This window comes from Oncorhynchus masou, chromosome 27 (genome assembly GCF_036934945.1).
Source record: "Oncorhynchus masou masou isolate Uvic2021 chromosome 27, UVic_Omas_1.1, whole genome shotgun sequence".
Classification (NCBI taxonomy): Eukaryota; Metazoa; Chordata; class Actinopteri; order Salmoniformes; family Salmonidae; genus Oncorhynchus; species Oncorhynchus masou.
In genome coordinates, this window is record NC_088238.1 from 7,958,945 (window position 1) to 7,979,426 (window position 20,482).

Consider the following 20,482-nt stretch of genomic DNA (forward strand, 5'->3'; position numbering starts at 1 on the left):
ATGAATGGAGACAGAGAGAACACACACACTCCCACACACACACACACACACACACTCCCACACACCTGGAAGGTGTGTATGGTCCTAGCCCAGGCGTGTTGCAGTTTACATTCTCTCTGCAGCTCCCTGAAGGAAACACACAGCGTCCGTCCGTCACCATCATCCAGAGTCAAGTACCTCTGCTTCCTGTTCCGCTGTGAGCCCGCCTCCTCCTCTGTCACGTCCTGTCATAGGAGGAGACAACCAAAGAGCACGGCTCAGCCAATTAGAATTGAGCAGCTTACAGAATATGAGAATGTGAGAAATGAGAGGACCAATAGTTACATGTTTAATAAAGAATATCTCTCCGTTACAAAGACGCTCTTTATTCTTCTCTTTGCTTTTCATTTTGTCACCACTTCCGTCTCTCTGTGTGGCCCCGTTCCCTCTCCGTCTCTCCCCTCCGTCCAGACCAGGAAGTCTCTGCTTGGTCCTGGCCCGGTCAGATACAGCTGTTCTCCAGGTCCTCTGCTTCAGGAGACACTTCCTTGTTCCTGTCTGTGACGTAGCCGTTCTTTGTACAGCAGACTTTATCTCTCGGCTGGAAAGCTAGTCGGTTCTTGTTGTTTCTGAGGTAAAAGATCGACACATCAAACCCAAATTATTTATCTATCGACAGATAAGGAGGCCAGCTGGGATTTCTAACAGAAACAAACGAGGACGAGGAGACGAGGCCTCCTCACATTGCACATTCTTCCTTTTTACAACTGGTACAACAGCTCTATCTGGTGGTCCATTCATGACACAGCAGTAAAACCAATTTCTCTTCTAACCCCCCCCCTTCACAGTGGCAGAAACGGCATCTCTCCCTACAGCATCTCTTCCTATAGCAGCAGAAACAGCATCTCTTCCTATAGCAGCAGAAACAGCATCTCTTCCTATAGCAGCAGAAACAGCATCTCTTCCTATAGCAGTAGAGACAGCATCACTTCCTACAGCATTAGTAACAGCATCACTTCCTATAGCAGTAGAGACAGCATCACTTCCTACAGCAGTAGAGACAGCATCTCTTCCTACAGCAGTAGAAACAGCATCTCTTCCTACAGCAGTAGAAACAGCATCACTTCCTACAGCAGTAGTAACAGCATCACTTCCTATAGCAGTAGAGACAGCATCACTTCCTACAGCAGTAGAGACAGCATCTCTTCCTACAGCAGTAGAAACAGCATCTCTTCCTACAGCAATAGAAACAGCATCTCTTCCTACAGCAGTAGTAACAGCATCACTTCCTACAGCAGTAGAAACAGCATCACTTCCTACAGCAGTAGAAACAGCATCTCTTCCTACAGCAGTAGAGACGGCATCTCGTCCTACAGCAGTAGAAACAGCATCTCGTCCTACAGCAGTAGAGACAGCATCTCTCCCTACAGCAGTAGAAACAGCATCACTTCCTACAGCAGTAGAAACAGCATCACTTCCTATAGCAGTAGAGACGGCATCTCTTCCTACAGCGGTAGTAACGGCATCACTTCCTATAGCAGTAGAACCAGCATCTCTTCCTACAGCAGTAGAAACAGCATCACTTCCTATAGCAGTACAGTAACTTACTTGGTGCGGTGGTTGCAGTAATGTTTGCAGCAAAGCTCATTGATCAAGGCACACTCCTTCCTGAAAAACAAACATCTACAGTTCAGATACAGGTCTTAATAGAGAACCCCTCTACTGTCCCTGTAGTATAGAGAACCCCTCTACTGTCCCTGTAGTATAGAGAACCCCTCTACTGTCCCTATAGTATAGAGAACCCCTCTACTGTCCCTGTAGTATAGAGAACCCCTCTACTGTCCCTGTAGTATAGAGAACCCCTCTACTGTCCCTGTAGTATAGAGAACCCCTCTACTGTCCCTGTAGTATAGAGAACCCCTCTACTGTCCCTGTAGTATAGAGAACCCCTCTACTGTCCCTGTAGTATAGAGAACCCCTCTACTGTCCCTGTAGTATAGAGAACCCCTCTACTGTCCCTGTAGTATAGAGAACCCCTCTACTGTCCCTGTAGTATAGAGAACCCCTCTACTGTCCCTGTAGTATAGAGAACCCCTCTACTGTCCCTGTAGTATAGAGAACCCCTCTACTGTCCCTGTAGTATAGAGAACCCCTCTACTGTCCCTGTAGTATAGAGAACCCCTCTACTGTCCCTGTAGTATAGAGAACCCCTCTACTGTCCCTGTAGTATAGAGAACCCCTCTACTGTCCCTGTAGTATAGAGAACCCCTCTACTGTCCCTGTAGTATAGAGAACCCCTCTACTGTCCCTGTAGTATAGAGAACCTCTACTGTCCCTGTAGTATAGAGAAGCCCTCTACTGTCCCTGTAGTATAGAGAACCCCTCTACTGTCCCTATAGTATAGAGAACCCCTCTGTCCCTATAGTATAGAGGACCCCTCTACTGTCCCTGTAGTATAGAGAACCCCTCTACTGTCCCTGTAGTATAGAGAACCCCTCTACTGTCCCTGTAGTATAGAGAACCCCTCTACTGTCCCTGTAGTATAGAGAACCCCTCTACTGTCCCTATAGTATAGAGAACCCCTCTACTGTCCCTATAGTATAGAGAACCCCTCTACTGTCCCTATAGTATAGAGAACCCCTCTACTGTCCCTATAGTATAGAGAACCCCTCTACTGTCCCTATAGTATAGAGAACCCCTCTACTGTCCCTATAGTATAGAGAACCCCTCTACTGTCCCTATAGTATAGAGAACCCCTCTACTGTCCCTATAGTATAGAGAACCCCTCTACTGTCCCTATAGTATAGAGAACCCCTCTACTGTCCCTATAGTATAGAGAACCCCTCTACTGTCCCTATAGTATAGAGAACCCCTCTACTGTCCCTGTAGTATAGAGAACCCCTCTACTGTCCCTATAGTATCAATGGTATAGAGAACCCCTCTACTGTCCCTATAGTATCAATGGTATAGAGAACCCCTCTACTGTCCCTATAGTATCAATGGTATAGAGAACCCCTCTACTGTCCCTGTAGTATCAATGGTATAGAGAACCTCTCTACTGTCCCTATAGTATCAATGGTGTAGAGAACCCCTCTACTGTCCCTGTAGTATAGAGAACCCCTCTACTGTCCCTGTAGTATAGAGAACCTCTCTACTGTCCCTATAGTATAGAGAACCTCTCTACTGTCCCTGTAGTATCAATGGTATAGAGAACCCCTCTACTGTCCCTGTAGTATAGAGAACCTCTACTGTCCCTATAGTATAGAGAACCTCTCTACTGTCCCTATAGTATAGAGAACCTCTCTACTGTCACTGTAGTATCAATGGTATAGAGAACCCCTCTACTGTCCCTGTAGTATAGAGAACCTCTACTGTCCCTATAGTATAGAGAACCTCTCTACTGTCCCTATAGTATCAATGGTATAGAGAACCCCTCTACTGTCCCTGTAGTATAGAGAACCCCTCTACTGTCCCTGTAGTATCAATGGTATAGAGAACCCCTCTACTGTCCCTGTAGTATAGAGAACCTCTACTGTCCCTATAGTATAGAGAACCTCTCTACTGTCCCTATAGTATAGAGAACCTCTCTACTGTCCCTGTAGTATCAATGGTATAGAGAACCCCTCTACTGTCCCTGTAGTATCAATGGTATAGAGAACCCCTCTACTGTCCCTATAGTATAGAGAACCCCTCTACTGTCCCTATAGTATAGAGAACCCCTCTACTGTCCCTATAGTATAGAGAACCCCTCTACTGTCCCTATAGTATAGAGAACCCCTCTACTGTCCCTATAGTATAGAGAACCACTGTCCCTATAGTATCAATGGTATAGAGAACCCCTCTACTGTCCCTGTAGGATCAATGGTATAGAGATCCCCTCTACTGTCCCTGTAGTATCAATGGTATAGAGAACCCCTCTACTGTCCCTATAGTATCAATGGTATAGAGAACCCCTCTACTGTCCCTGTAGTATAGAGAACCTCTACTGTCCCTATACTATAGAGAACCTCTCTACTGTCCCTATAGTATAGATAACCTCTCTACTGTCCCTGTAGTATCAATGGTATAGAGAACCCCTCTACTGTCCCTGTAGTATAGAGAACCTCTACTGTCCCTGTAGTATAGAGAACCCCTCTACTGTCCCTGTAGTATCAATGGTATAGAGAACCCCTCTACTGTCCCTATAGTATCAATGGTATAGAGAACCCCTCTACTGTCCCTGTAGTATAGAGAACCTCTACTGTCCCTATAGTATAGAGAACCTCTCTACTGTCCCTATAGTATAGATAACCTCTCTACTGTCCCTGTAGTATCAATGGTATAGAGAACCCCTCTACTGTCCCTGTAGTATAGAGAACCTCTACTGTCCCTATAGTATAGAGAACCTCTCTACTGTCCCTATAGTATAGAGAACCCCTCTACTGTCCCTGTAGTATCAATGGTATAGAGATCCCCTCTACTGTCCCTGTAGTATCAATGGTATAGAGAACCCCTCTACTGTCCCTGTAGTATAGAGAACCTCTACTGTCCCTATAGTATAGAGAACCTCTCTACTGTCCCTATAGTATCAATGGTATAGAGAACCCCTCTACTGTCCCTGTAGTATCAATGGTATAGAGAACCCCTCTACTGTCCCTGTAGTATCAATGGTATAGAGAACCCCTCTACTGTCCCTGTAGTATAGAGAACCTCTACTGTCCCTATAGTATAGAGAACCTCTCTACTGTCCCTATAGTATAGAGAACCTCTACTGTCCCTATAGTATAGAGAACCTCTCTACTGTCCCTATAGTATCAATGGTATAGAGAACCCCTCTACTGTCCCTGTAGTATCAATGGTATAGAGATCCCCTCTACTGTCCCTGTAGTATCAATGGTATAGAGAACCCCTCTACTGTCCCTGTAGTATCAATGGTATAGAGAACCCCTCTACTATCCCTGTAGTATCAATGGTATAGAGAACCCCTCTACTGTCCCTATAGTATCAATGGTATAGAGAACCCCTCTACTGTCCCTATAGTATCAATGGTATAGAGAACCCCTCTACTGTCCCTGTAGTATAGAGAACCCCTCTACTGTCCCTATAGTATCAATGGTATAGAGAACCCCTCTACTGTCCCTATAGTATAGAGAACCCTCTACTGTCCCTGTAGTATAGAGAACCCCTCTACTGTCCCTGTAGTATAGAGAACCTCTCTACTGTCCCTATAGTATAGAGAACCTCTCTACTGTCCCTGTAGTATCAATGGTATAGAGAACCCCTCTACTGTCCCTGTAGTATAGAGAACCCCCTACCCCTATAGTATAGAGAACCTCTCTACTGTCCCTGTAGTATCAATGGTATAGAGAACCCCTCTACTGTCCCTGTAGTATAGAGAACCTCTACTGTCCCTATAGTATAGAGAACCTCTCTACTGTCCCTATAGTATAGAGAACCTCTCTACTGTCCCTATAGTATAGAGAACCTCTCTACTGTCCCTGTAGTATCAATGGTATAGAGAACCCCTCTACTGTCCCTGTAGTATAGAGAACCTCTACTGTCCCTATAGTATAGAGAACCTCTCTACTGTCCCTATAGTATAGATAACCTCTCTACTGTCCCTGTAGTATCAATGGTATAGAGAACCCCTCTACTGTCCCTGTAGTATAGAGAACCTCTACTGTCCCTATAGTATAGAGAACCTCTCTACTGTCCCTATAGTATAGAGAACCTCTACTGTCCCTATAGTATCAATGGTATAGAGAACCCCTCTACTGTCCCTGTAGTATAGAGAACCCCTCTACTGTCCCTGTAGTATCAATGGTATAGAGAACCCCTCTACTGTCCCTGTAGTATAGAGAACCTCTACTGTCCCTATAGTATAGAGAACCTCTCTCTGTCCCTATAGTATAGAGAACCTCTCTACTGTCCCTATAGTATCAATGGTATAGAGAACCCCTCTACTGTCCCTGTAGTATAGAGAACCCCTCTACTGTCCCTGTAGTATCAATGATAGAGAACCCCTCTACTGTCCCTGTAGAACCAATGGTATAGAGAACCCCTCTACTGTCCCTATAGTATAGAGAACCCCTCCTGTCCCTATAGTATAGAGAACCCCTCTACTGTCCCTATAGTATAGAGAACCCCTCTACTGTCCCTATAGTATAGAGAACCCCTCTACTGTCCCTATAGTATAGAGAACCACTCTACTGTCCCTATAGTATAGAGAACCCCTCTACTGTCCCTGTAGTATAGAGAACCCCTCTACTGTCCCTATAGTATCAATGGTATAGAGAACCCCTCTACTGTCCCTATAGTATCAATGGTATAGAGAACCCTCTACTGTCCCTATAGTATCAATGGTATAGAGAACCCCTCTACTGTCCCTGTAGTATCAATGGTGTAGAGAACCCCTCTACTGTCCCTGTAGTATAGAGAACCCTCTACTGTCCCTGTAGTATAGAGAACCTCTCTACTGTCCCTATAGTATAGAGAACCTCTCTACTGTCCCTGTAGTATCAATGGTATAGAGAACCCCTCACTGTCCCTGTAGTATAGAGAACCTCTACTGTCCCTATAGTATAGAGAACCTCTCTACTGTCCCTATAGTATAGAGAACCTCTCTACTGTCCCTGTAGTATCAATGGTATAGAAACCCCTCTACTGTCCCTGTAGTATAGAGAACCTCTACTGTCCCTATAGTATAGAGAACCTCTACTGTCCCTATAGTATCAATGGTATAGAGAACCCCTCTACTGTCCCTATAGTATAGAGAACCTCTCTACTGTCCCTATAGTATAGAGAACCTCTCTACTGTCCCTGTAGTATCAATGGTATAGAGAACCCCTCTACTGTCCCTGTAGTATAGAGAACCTCTACTGTCCCTATAGTATAGAGAACCCCTCTACTGTCCCTGTAGTATAGAGAACCCCTCTACTGTCCCTATAGTATAGAGATCCCCTCTACTGTCCCTGTAGTATAGAGAACCCCTCTACTGTCCCTATAGTATCAATGGTATAGAGAACCCGTCTACTGTCCCTGTAGTATAGAGAACCTCTACTGTCCCTGTAGTATAGAGAACCCCTCTACTGTCCCTGTAGTATCAATGGTATAGAGAACCCCTCTACTGTCCCTATAGTATCAATGGTATAGAGAACCCTCTACTGTCCCTGTAGTATAGAGAACCTCTACTGTCCCTATAGTATAGATAACCTCTCTACTGTCCCTGTAGTATCAATGGTATAGAGAACCCCTCTACTGTCCCTGTAGTATAGAGAACCTCTACTGTCCCTGTAGTATAGAGAACCTCTACTGTCCCTGTAGTATAGAGAAGCCCTCTACTGTCCCTGTAGTATAGAGAACCCCTCTACTGTCCCTGTAGTATAGAGAACCACTCTACTGTCCCTATAGTATAGAGAACCCCTCTGTCCCTATAGTATAGAGAACCCCTCTACTGTCCCTGTAGTATAGAGAACCCCTCTACTGCCCCTATAGTATAGAGAACCCCTACTGCCCCTATAGTATAGAGAACCCCTCTACTGTCCCTATAGTATAGAGAACCCCTCTACTGTCCCTATAGTATAGAGAACCCCTCTAGTCCCTATAGTATAGAGAACCCTCTACTGTCCCTATAGTATAGAGAACCCCTCTACTGTCCCTATAGTATAGAGAACCCCTCTACTGTCCCTATAGTATAGAGAACCCCTCTACTGTCCCTATAGTATAGAGAACCCCTCTACTGTCCCTATAGTATAGAGAACCCCTCTACTGTCCCTATAGTATAGAGAACCCCTCTACTGTCCCTATAGTATAGAGAACCCTCTACTGTCCCTATAGTATAGAGAACCCCTCTACTGTCCCTGTAGTATAGAGAACCCCTCTACTGTCCCTATAGTATCAATGGTATAGAGAACCCATCTCTACTGTCCCTGTAGTATCAATGGTGTAGAGAACCCCTCTAATGTCCCTGTAGTATAGAGAACCCTCTACTGTCCCTGTAGTATAGAGAACCTCTCTACTGTCCCTCTAGTATAGAGAACCTCTCTACTGTCCCTGTAGTATCAATGGTATAGAGAACCCCTCTACTGTCCCTGTAGTATAGAGAACCTCTACTGTCCCTATAGTATAGAGAACCTCTCTACTGTCCCTATAGTATAGAGAACCTCTCTACTGTCCCTGTAGTATCAATGGTATAGAGAACCCTCTACTGTCCCTGTAGTATAGAGAACACTGTCCCTATAGTATAGATAACCTCTCTACTGTCCCTGTAGTATCAATGGTATAGAGAACCCCTCTACTGTCCCTGTAGTATAGAGAACCTCTACTGTCCCTATAGTATAGAGAACCTCTCTACTGTCCCTATAGTATAGAGAACCTCTACTGTCCCTATAGTATCAATGGTATAGAGAACCCCTCTACTGTCCCTGTAGTATAGAGAACCCCTCTACTGTCCCTGTAGTATCAATGGTATAGAGAACCCCTCTACTGTCCCTGTAGTATCAATGGTATAGAGAACCCCTCTACTGTCCCTGTAGAACCAATGGTATAGAGAACCCCTCTACTGTCCCTATAGTATAGAGAACCCCTCTACTGTCCCTATAGTATAGAGAACCCCTCTACTGTCCCTATAGTATAGAGAACCCCTCTACTGTCCCTATAGTATAGAGAACCCCTCTACTGTCCCTATAGTATAGAGAACCACTCTACTGTCCCTATAGTATAGAGAACCCCTCTACTGTCCCTGTAGTATAGAGAACCCCTCTACTGTCCCTATAGTATCAATGGTATAGAGAACCCCTCTACTGTCCCTATAGTATCAATGGTATAGAGAACCCCTCTACTGTCCCTATAGTATCAATGGTATAGAGAACCCCTCTACTGTCCCTGTAGTATCAATGGTGTAGAGAACCCCTCTACTGTCCCTGTAGTATAGAGAACCCCTCTACTGTCCCTGTAGTATAGAGAACCTCTCTACTGTCCCTATAGTATAGAGAACCTCTCTACTGTCCCTGTAGTATCAATGGTATAGAGAACCCCTCTACTGTCCCTGTAGTATAGAGAACCTCTACTGTCCCTATAGTATAGAGAACCTCTCTACTGTCCCTATAGTATAGAGAACCTCTCTACTGTCCCTGTAGTATCAATGGTATAGAGAACCCCTCTACTGTCCCTGTAGTATAGAGAACCTCTACTGTCCCTATAGTATAGAGAACCTCTACTGTCCCTATAGTATCAATGGTATAGAGAACCCCTCTACTGTCCCTATAGTATAGAGAACCTCTCTACTGTCCCTATAGTATAGAGAACCTCTCTACTGTCCCTGTAGTATCAATGGTATAGAGAACCCTCTACTGTCCCTGTAGTATAGAGAACCTCTACTGTCCCTATAGTATAGAGAACCCCTCTACTGTCCCTGTAGTATAGAGAACCCCTCTACTGTCCCTATAGTATAGAGATCCCCTCTACTGTCCCTGTAGTATAGAGAACCCCTCTACTGTCCCTATAGTATCAATGGTATAGAGAACCCGTCTACTGTCCCTGTAGTATAGAGAACCTCTACTGTCCCTGTAGTATAGAGAACCCCTCTACTGTCCCTGTAGTATCAATGGTATAGAGAACCCCTCTACTGTCCCTATAGTATCAATGGTATAGAGAACCCCTCTACTGTCCCTGTAGTATAGAGAACCTCTACTGTCCCTATAGTATAGATAACCTCTCTACTGTCCCTGTAGTATCAATGGTATAGAGAACCCCTCTACTGTCCCTGTAGTATAGAGAACCTCTACTGTCCCTGTAGTATAGAGAACCTCTACTGTCCCTGTAGTATAGAGAAGCCCTCTACTGTCCCTGTAGTATAGAGAACCCCTCTACTGTCCCTGTAGTATAGAGAACCACTCTACTGTCCCTATAGTATAGAGAACCCCTCTGTCCCTATAGTATAGAGAACCCCTCTACTGTCCCTGTAGTATAGAGAACCCCTCTACTGCCCCTATAGTATAGAGAACCCCTCTACTGCCCCTATAGTATAGAGAACCCCTCTACTGCCCCTATAGTATAGAGAACCCCTCTACTGTCCCTATAGTATAGAGAACCCCTCTACTGTCCCTATAGTATAGAGAACCCCTCTACTGTCCCTATAGTATAGAGAACCCCTCTACTGTCCCTATAGTATAGAGAACCCTCTACTGTCCCTATAGTATAGAGAACCCCTCTACTGTCCCTATAGTATAGAGAACCCCTCTACTGTCCCTATAGTATAGAGAACCCCTCTACTGTCCCTATAGTATAGAGAACCCCTCTACTGTCCCTATAGTATAGAGAACCCCTCTACTGTCCCTATAGTATAGAGAACCCCTCTACTGTCCCTGTAGTATAGAGAACCCCTCTACTGTCCCTATAGTATCAATGGTATAGAGAACCCCTCTACTGTCCCTGTAGTATCAATGGTGTAGAGAACCCCTCTAATGTCCCTGTAGTATAGAGAACCCCTCTACTGTCCCTGTAGTATAGAGAACCTCTCTACTGTCCCTCTAGTATAGAGAACCTCTCTACTGTCCCTGTAGTATCAATGGTATAGAGAACCCCTCTACTGTCCCTGTAGTATAGAGAACCTCTACTGTCCCTATAGTATAGAGAACCTCTCTACTGTCCCTATAGTATAGAGAACCTCTCTACTGTCCCTGTAGTATCAATGGTATAGAGAACCCCTCTACTGTCCCTGTAGTATAGAGAACCTCTACTGTCCCTATAGTATAGAGAACCTCTCTACTGTCCCTATAGTATAGATAACCTCTCTACTGTCCCTGTAGTATCAATGGTATAGAGAACCCTCTACTGTCCCTGTAGTATAGAGAACCTCTACTGTCCCTATAGTATAGAGAACCTCTCTACTGTCCCTATAGTATAGAGAACCTCTACTGTCCCTATAGTATCAATGGTATAGAGAACCCTCTACTGTCCCTGTAGTATAGAGAACCCCTCTACTGTCCCTGTAGTATCAATGGTATAGAGAACCCCTCTACTGTCCCTGTAGTATAGAGAACCTCTACTGTCCCTATAGTATAGAGAACCTCTCTACTGTCCCTATAGTATAGAGAACCCTCTACTGTCCCTATAGTATCAATGGTATAGAGAACCCCTCTACTGTCCCTGTAGTATAGAGAACCCCTCTACTGTCCCTGTAGTATCAATGGTAGAAACCCCTCTACTGTCCCTATAGTATAGAGAACCCCTCTACTGTCCCTATAGTATAGAGAACCCCTCTACTGTCCCTATAGTATAGAGAACCCCTCTACTGTCCCTATAGTATAGAGAACCCTCTACTGTCCCTATAGTATCAATGGTATAGAGAACCCCTCTACTGTCCCTGTAGGATCAATGGTATAGAGATCCCCTACTGTCCCTGTAGTATCAATGGTATAGAGAACCCCTCTACTGTCCCTGTAGTATCAATGGTATAGAGAACCCCTCTACTGTCCCTGTAGTATAGAGAACCCTCTACTGTCCCTATAGTATCAATGGTATAGAGAACCCTCTACTGTCCCTGTAGTATAGAGAACCTGTCCCTGTAGTATAGAGAACCCTCTACTGTCCCTGTAGTATCAATGGTATAGAGAACCCCTCTACTGTCCCTGTAGTATAGAGATCCCCTCTACTGTCCCTATAGTATAGAGAACCCCTCTACTGTCCCTGTAGTATAGAGAACCCCTCTACTGTCCCTGTAGTATAGAGAACCCCTCTACTGTCCCTGTAGTATAGAGAACCTCTACTGTCCCTGTAGTATAGAGATCCCCTCTACTGTCCCTGTAGTATAGAGAACCCCTCTACTGTCCCTATAGTATCAATGGTATAGAGAACCCCTCTACTGTCCCTGTAGTATAGAGAACCTCTACTGTCCCTGTAGTATAGAGAACCCCTCTACTGTCCCTGTAGTATCAATGGTATAGAGAACCCCTCTACTGTCCCTGTAGTATAGAGATCCCCTCTACTGTCCCTATAGTATAGAGAACCCCTCTACTGTCCCTGTAGTATAGAGAACCCCTCTACTGTCCCTGTAGTATAGAGAACCCCTCTACTGTCCCTGTAGTATAGAGAACCTCTACTGTCCCTGTAGTATAGAGAACCCCTCTACTGTCCCTGTAGTATAGAGAACCTCTCTACTGTCCCTATAGTATAGAGAACCCCTCTACTGTCCATGTAGTATAGAGAACCCCTCTACTGTCCCTATAGTATAGAGAACCTCTCTACTGTCCCTATAGTATCAATGGTATAGAGAACCCCTCTACTGTCCCTGTAGTATAGAGAGCCCCTCTACTGTCCCTGTAGTATAGAGAGCCCCTCTACTGTCCCTGTAGTATAGAGAACCCCTCTACTGTCCATGTAGTATAGAGAACCCCTCTACTGTCCATGTAGTATAGAGAACCCCTCTACTGTCCCTATAGTATAGAGAACCCCTCTACTGTCCATGTAGTATAGAGAACCCCTCTACTGTCCCTATAGTATCAATGGTATAGAGAACCCCTCTACTGTCCTATAGTATAGAGAACCCCTCTACTGTCCATGTAGTATAGAGAACCCCTCTACTGTCCCTATAGTATAGAGATCCTCTCTACTGTCCCTATAGTATCAATGGTATAGAGAACCCCTCTACTGTCCCTGTAGTATAGAGAACCCCTCTACTGTCCCTATAGTATAGAGAACCTCTCTACTGTCCCTATAGTATCAATGGTATAGAGAACCCCTCTACTGTCCCTGTAGTATAGAGAACCCCTCTACTGTCCCTATAGTATAGAGAACCTCTCTACTGTCCCTGTAGGATCAATGGTATAGAGAACCCCTCTACTGTCCTATAGTATCAACGGTGTAGAGAACCCCTCTACTGTCCTATAGTATAGAGAACCCCTCTACTGTCCCTATAGTATAGAGAACCTCTCTACTGTCCCTGTAGGATCAATGGTATAGAGAACCCCTCTACTGTCCCTATAGTATCAACGGTGTAGAGAACCCCTCTACTGTCCCTATAGTATCAATGGTATAGAGAACCCCTCTACTGTCCCTATAGTATCAATGGTATAGAGAACCCCTCTACTGTCCCTATAGTATCAATGGTGTAGAGAACCCTCTACTGTCCCTATAGTATCAATGGTGTAGAGAACCCCTCTACTGTCCCTATAGTATCAATGGTGAGAAACCCCTCTACTGTCCCTATAGTATCAATGGTATAGAGAACCCTCTACTGTCCCTATAGTATCAACGGTGTAGAGAACCCTCTACTGTCCCTATAGTATAGAGAACCCCTCTACTGTCCTATAGTATAGAGAACCCCTCTACTGTCCCTGTAGTATAGAGAACCTCTCTACTGTCCCTATAGAGAACCCCTCTACTGTCCCTATAGTATAGAGAACCCCTCTACTGTCCCTATAGTATAGAGAACCCCTCTACTGTCCCTATAGTGTAGAGAACCCCTCTACTGTCCTATAGTATAGAGAACCCTCTACTGTCCCTATAGAGAACCTGTCCCTATAGTATCAATGGTATAGAGAACCCCTCTACTGTCCCTATAGTATCAATGGTGTAGAGAACCCCTCTACTGTCCCTATAGTATCAATGGTGTAGAGAACCCTCTACTGTCCCTATAGTATCAACGGTGTAGAGAACCCTCTACTGTCCTATAGTATAGAGAACCCCTCTACTGTCCCTATAGTATAGAGAACCCCTCTACTGTCCCTATAGTATAGAGAACCCCTCTACTGTCCCTATAGTATAGAGAACCCTCTACTGTCCTATAGTATAGAGAACCCCTCTACTGTCCCTATAGTATAGAGAACCCCTCTACTGTCCCTATAGTATAGAGAACCCTCTACTGTCCTATAGTATAGAGAACCCCTCTACTGTCCCTATAGTATAGAGAACCCCTCTACTGTCCCTATAGTATAGAGAACCCCTCTACTGTCCCTGTAGTATAGAGAACCCCTCTACTGTCCCTATAGTATAGAGAACCCCTCTACTGTCCCTATAGTATAGAGAACCCCTCTACTGTCCCTATAGTATAGAGAACCCCTCTACTGTCCCTATAGTATAGAGAACCCCTCTACTGTCCCTATAGTATAGAGAACCCCTCTACTGTCCCTATAGTATCAACGGTGTAGAGAACCCCTCTACTGTCCTATAGTATAGAGAACCCCTCTACTGTCCCTATAGTATAGAGAACCCCTCTACTGTCCCTATAGTATAGAGAACCTCTACTGTGTAATGTGTGTCTTGCCTTCTGAAGGCAATGAACTGTGACGTGGCGTCATTCTCCAGTCCCGGAGCAGCTTCCAATAATAGTTCGATAGCCACCTGCAGGTCTGAAAGACAACATCACATTGTGTTGCATTATATCGGCAGTGTTCCGTGTTTTCAGATGGAGTCCAGGGTGCACTCACTATAGTCAGAGACCTCGTGGGTGTTGGGCAGCAGGATGAGGATGAACCTCTTGTCTTCAGAGGGCATGGTGTAACTTCCATTCAGATCCAAGATGGCGTCGTAGTGGAGCGGTCTGAAACGATGATTCATCCCCATCTCTGCGATTCTGATTTTTTATTTTTTTTTAAAGGACAGACGCAGGATTTTACTTTTCTCACGGTCGGACATCAGGACAAGACAAAAACAGGTCAAAAAACAATCTTACAAAATTAGTCATTTAAAAAAAATAATAATCTAGAAAATTAGTTTAATATATCTGATTTGCAAAGTTGTATTTACATGCTGAATTAATTCATGGTTCTTTTTATTTTATTTTATCAAATAGTCACTGTGGTATTTTTATGTTTGTTTGAAAACTAAAAGACAAAAACCAATGCCATATTTACTGTCCGGCGTTGTTGACGATGAGTTGAGACTCAGCTCTGTGATTGGTCCTCATCTCGATGGCCCAATGGGCTCGGCCCAGACTGTGGAACAGGTCATACAAGGTGTTTCCTGGTTGGATACTGGGCAGCTGACGCACATCACCTAGACAAACAGGCAGACTGTGGAACAGGCCATACAAGGTGTTTCCTGGCTGGAAACTGGGCAGCTGACGCACATCACCTAGACAAACAGGCAGACTGTGGAACAGGGCATACTCTCTGACGGGCTGCCCCCAGGTGGTGAAGGTAGGAAACAACATTTCCACGTCGCTGACCCTCAACACTGGGGCCCCACAGGGATGCGTGCTCAGCCCTTTCCTGTACTCTCTGTTCACCCATGACTGAGTGGCCATGCACGCCTCCAACTCAATCATCAAGTTTGAAGACGACACAACAGTAGTGGGCTTGATCACCACCAACAACGAGACAGCCTATAGGGAGGAGGTGAGGGCACTCGGAGTGTGGTATCAGGAAAACAACCTCTCGCTCAACGTCAACAAAACAGATGATCGTGGACTTCAGGAAACAGCAGAGGCAGCACCCCCCTATCCACATCAACGGGGCAGTAGTAGAGAAGGTGGAAAGTTCCTAGGCATACACATCACAGACAAACTGAATTGGTCCACCCACAGAGACAGTGTGGTGAAGAAGGCGCAGCAGCGCCTCTTCAACCGCAGGAGGCTGAAAAAAATGTGGCTTGTCACCTAGAACCCTGACAAAACTTTAAAATATTCACAATTGAGAGCATCCTGTCGGGCTGTATCACCGGCAGGTACAGTAACTGCACCGCCCTCAACCGCCAGGTACAACACATCCCCTGCCCTCCAGGACACCTACACCACCCGATGTCACAGGAAGGCCATAAAGATCATCAAGGACAACAACCACCCGAGCCACTGCCTGTTCACCCCGCTATCATCCAGAAGGCGAGGTCACTACAGGTGCATCAAAGCTGGGACCAAGAGACTGAAAAACAGCTTCTATCTCAAGGCCATCAGACTGATAAACAGCCATCACCAACTCGGAGGCTGCTGCCTACATTGAGACTAGTCACTAGTCACTTTAAACAATGTTTACATATCTTACATTACTCATATCTCATATGTACAGTTGAAGTCGGAAGTTTACATACACCTTAGCCAAGTACATTTAAACTCAGTTTTTCACAATTCCTGACATTTAATCCCAGTAAAATGTCCCTGTTTTAGGTCAGTTAGGATCAAACTTTATCTTAAGAACGTGAAATGTCAGAATAATAGTAGAGAGAATTATTTATTTCAGCTTCTATTTCTTTCATTACATTCTCAGTGGGTCAGAAGTTTATATACACTCAATTAGTATTTGGTAGCATTGCCTTTAAATGGTTTAACTTGGGTCTAATGTTTGGGGTAGCCTTCCACAATCTTCCCACAATGAATTGGGTGAATTTTGGCCCATTCCTCCTGACAGAGCTGGTGTAACGGAGTCAGGTTTGTAGACCTCTTTGCTCACACACGCTTTTTCAGTTCTGCCCACAAATGTTCTATGGGATTGAGGTCAGGGCTTTGTGCCTTGACTTAAGCCATTTTGCCACAACTTTGGAAGTATGCTTGGGGTCATTTTCCATTTGGAAGACCCCTTTGAGACCAAGCTTTAACTTCCTGACTGATGTCTTGAGATGTTGCTTCAATATAATCCACAATTTTCCTATCTCATGATGCCATCGATTTTGTGAAGTGCATCAGTCCCTCCTGCAGCAAAGCACCCCCACAACATGATGCTGCCACCCCCGTGCTTCACAGTTGGGATGGGGTTCTTCAGCTTGCAAGCCTCCCCCTTTTTTCCTCCAAACATAAATGGTCATTATGGCCAAACAGTTCTATTTTTGTTTCATCAGACCAGAGGACAAAAAGTACAATCTTTGTCCCCATGTGCAAACCGTAGTCTGGCTTTTTTTAATGGCGATTTTGGAGCAGTGGCTTCTTCCTTGCTGAGTGGCCTTTCAGGTTATGTCAATATAGGACTCATTTTACTGTGGATATAGATACTTTTATACCCGTTTCCTCCAGCATCTTCACAGGGTCCTTTGCTGTTGTTCTGGGATTGATTTGCACTTTTCAGACCAAAGTACGTTCATCTCTAGGAGACAGAACACGACTCCTTCCTGAGCGGTATGACGGCTGCGTGGTCCCATGGTGTTTATACTTGCGTACTATTGTTTGTACAGATGAATGTGGTACCTTCAGATATTTAGAAATTTCTCCCAGGGATGAACCAGACTTGTGGAGGTCTACAATTTATTTTCTGAGGTTGATTGGTTGGCTGATTTCTTTTGATTTCCCCATGATGTCAAGCAAAGGTAGGCCTTGAAATACATCCACAGGTACTCCTCCAATTGACTCAAATGATGTCAATTAGCCTATCAGAAGCTTCTAAAGCCATGACATAATTTTCTGGAATTTTCCAAGCTGTTTAAAAGGCGCAGTCAACTTAGTGTATGTAAACTTCTGACCCACTGGAATTGGGATACATTGAATTATAAGTGAAATAATCTGTCTGTAAACAATTGTTGGAAAAATTACTTGTGTCATGCACAAAGTAGATGTCCTAACCAACTTGCCAAAACTATAGTTTGTTAACAAGAAATGTGTGGAGTGGTTGAAAAACTAGTTTTAATGACTCCAACCTAAGTGTATGTAAACTTCAACTGTATATACTGTATTTTATACCATCTATTGCATCATGCCATCGCTCCTCCATATATGTACATAATCTCATTCCATCCCTATAAAAAGGTAGTTGTTGGGGAATTGTTAGATTACTTGTTAGATATTACTGCACTGTCGGAACTAGAAGCACAAGCATTTCGCTACACTTGCATTAACATCTGCTAACCACGTGTATGTGATTAAAAACATTTGATTTTGATTTGACAAGGAGTTGGCCAGCTGGATAGTGGTCAGCTGACAGCATCCCCTAGACAAACAGCCAACCCTCAAGTCCTAGCAGGGTTGTTAAGCAGTGTAGTCTAATGTCATTCAGAGAATGGAGGAGTTTATTGGGATACAAGGTGATTTGTAGATCAGTGATTCCGGGCAGTCGAGTGGACCACATCGTGTTTCCCTTGTGTAGGACAGGAAGTCCATTGCGTAGGACAGGAAGTCCATTGCGTAGGACAGGAAGTCCATTGCGTAGGACAGGAAGTCCATTGCGTAGGACAGGAAGTCCATTGCGTGGGACAGAAAGTCCATTGCGTGGGACAGGAAGTCCATTGCGTGGGACAGAAAGTCCATTGCGTAGGACAGGAAGTCCATTGCATAGGACAGGAAGTCTTCACCTTACCTAACTCTGTTCCACCTTCACACACACACCTTAAACCTGAACTTAAAAACGAAACGTACCCAAGATGACAAACTTCCTGAGCTGTGCGTGTTTGGTGAGCATGGTGAGGACGGAGTGGAGGAGCTGAACACACACCAGACTGCCCTCGTCCACCACCAACACACGCACACACGCAAACTTCCACTCCTCAGGAGCCCCGCTGGGGTCTTTCTTGGCCTGCATGAAACTCCACACCACCTGAAAGGGAGGGGTGACAGGGAAGAGTGAACAGGAGGGAGGGGTTAGGTATCTGTGACCTCTGGAAGTGGCACCATGTACAGTCGTGGCCAAAAGATGAGAATGACACAAATATTAATTTCCACAAAGTCTCCTGCTTCAGTGTCTTTAGATATTTTTGTCAGATGTTACTATGGATACTGAAGTATAATTACAAGCATTTCATAAGTGTCAAAGGCTTTTATCGACAATTACAAATTGATGCAAAGAGTCAATATTTGCAGTGTTGACCCTTCTTTTTCAAGACCTCTGCAATCCACCCTGGCATGCTGTCAATTAACTTCTGGGCCACATCCTGACTGATGGCAGCCCATTCTTGCATAATCAATGCTTGGAGTTTGTCAGAATTTGTGGGTTTTTGTTTGTCCACCCGCCTCTTGAGGATTGACAACAAGTTCTCAATGGGATTAAGGTCTGGGGAGTTTCCTGGCCATGGACCCAAAATATCAATGTTTTGTTCCACTTTTGTCTTATGGCAAGGTGCTCCGTCATGCTGGAAAAGGCATTGTTCATCACCAAACTGTTCCTGGATGGTTGGGAGAAGTTGCTCTTGGAGGAGGTGTTGATACCATTCTTTATTCATGGCTGTGATCTTAGGCAACATTGTGAGTGAGCCCACTCCCTTGGCTGAGAAGCAACCCCACACATGAATGGTCTCAGGATGCTTTACTGTTGGCATGACACAGGACTGATGGTAGCGCTCACCTTGTCTTCTCCGGACAAGCTTTTTTTCGGATGCCCCAAACAATTGGAAAGGAGATTCATCAGAGAAAATGACTTCACCCCAGTCCTCAGCAGTCCAATCCCTGTACCTTTTGCAGAATATCAGTCTGTCCCTGATGTTTTTCCTGGAGAGAAGTGGCTTCTTTGCTGCCCTTCTTGGCACCAGGCCATCCTCCAAAAGTCTTTGCCTCACTGTGCATGCAGATGCACTCACACCTGCCTGCTGCCATTCCTGAGCAAGCTCTGTACTGGTGGTGCCCCGATCCCGCAGCTGAATCAACTTTAGGAGATGGTCCTGGCGCTTGCTGGACTTTCTTGGGTGCCCTGAAGCCTTCTTTACAACAATTGAACCGCTCTCCTTGAAGTTCTTGATGATTCGATAAATGGTTGATTTAGGCGCAATCTTACTGGCAACAATATCCTTGCCTGTGTCGTCCTTTTTGTGCAAAGCAATGATGGCACCTGTTTCCTTGCACGAGAGAATCACTAGCATGTCAGCTGGTACTTTTGTGGCAGAGCTGAAATGCAGTGGAAATGTTTTTTTGGGGGGGGGTTTCAGTTCATTTGCATGGCAAAGAGGGACTTTGCAATTAATTGCAATTCATCTGATCACTCTTCTTAACATCCTGGAGTATATGCAAATTGCCATCATACAAACTGAGGCAGGAGACTGTGAAAATTAATAATTTGTGTCATTCTCAAAACTTTTGGCCACGACTGTACAACACATGGAACCTGAATACTGATGTTCAACTGGTTCATTTAGAACAATATGGCTGCCGACGGTGAGTGTGACCGCTGACGGTGAATGTGACCGCTGACGGTGAGTGTGACCGCTGACGGTGAGTGTGACCGCTGACGGTGAGTGTGACCGCTGACGGTGAGTGTGACCGCTGACGGTGAGTGTGACCGCTGACGGTGAGTGTGACCGCTGACGGTGAGTGTGACCGCTGACGGTGAGTGTTTTTTTTTTTTTTTTTACCTTTATTTAATATTTTATCTTTATTTAACTAGGCAAGTCAGTTAAGAACAAATTCTTATTTTCAATGACGGCCTAGGAACAGTGGGTTAACTGCCTGTTCAGGGGCAGAACGACAGATTTGTACCTCGTCAGCTCGGGGATTTGAACTTGCAACCTTTCGGTTACTCGTCCAACGCTCTAACCACTAGGCTACCCTTCACCGCCGACTGTGAGTGTGACTGCTGACGGTGAGTGTGGCCGCTGACGGTGAGTGTGGCCGCCGACGGTGAGTATGGCCGCCGACGGTGAGTATGGCCGCCGACGGTGAGTATGGCCGCCGACGGTGAGTATG

At 45.0% G+C, this 20,482-nt stretch overlaps 1 protein-coding gene across 1 annotated transcript in view; it reads right to left on the reverse strand.

The window, feature by feature from the left end:
• Positions 1–20,482, reverse strand: part of LOC135515586 (DNA helicase B-like) — a 37,836-nt gene that overhangs the window by 12,644 nt on the left and 4,710 nt on the right. Inside the window, 8 exon segments of the mRNA XM_064939208.1 lie at positions 66–224; positions 325–484; positions 486–608; positions 1,588–1,647; positions 14,222–14,306; positions 14,385–14,530; positions 14,811–14,952; positions 18,230–18,407. Coding sequence (XP_064795280.1) covers positions 66–224; positions 325–484; positions 486–608; positions 1,588–1,647; positions 14,222–14,306; positions 14,385–14,530; positions 14,811–14,952; positions 18,230–18,407 — 1,053 coding nt within the window.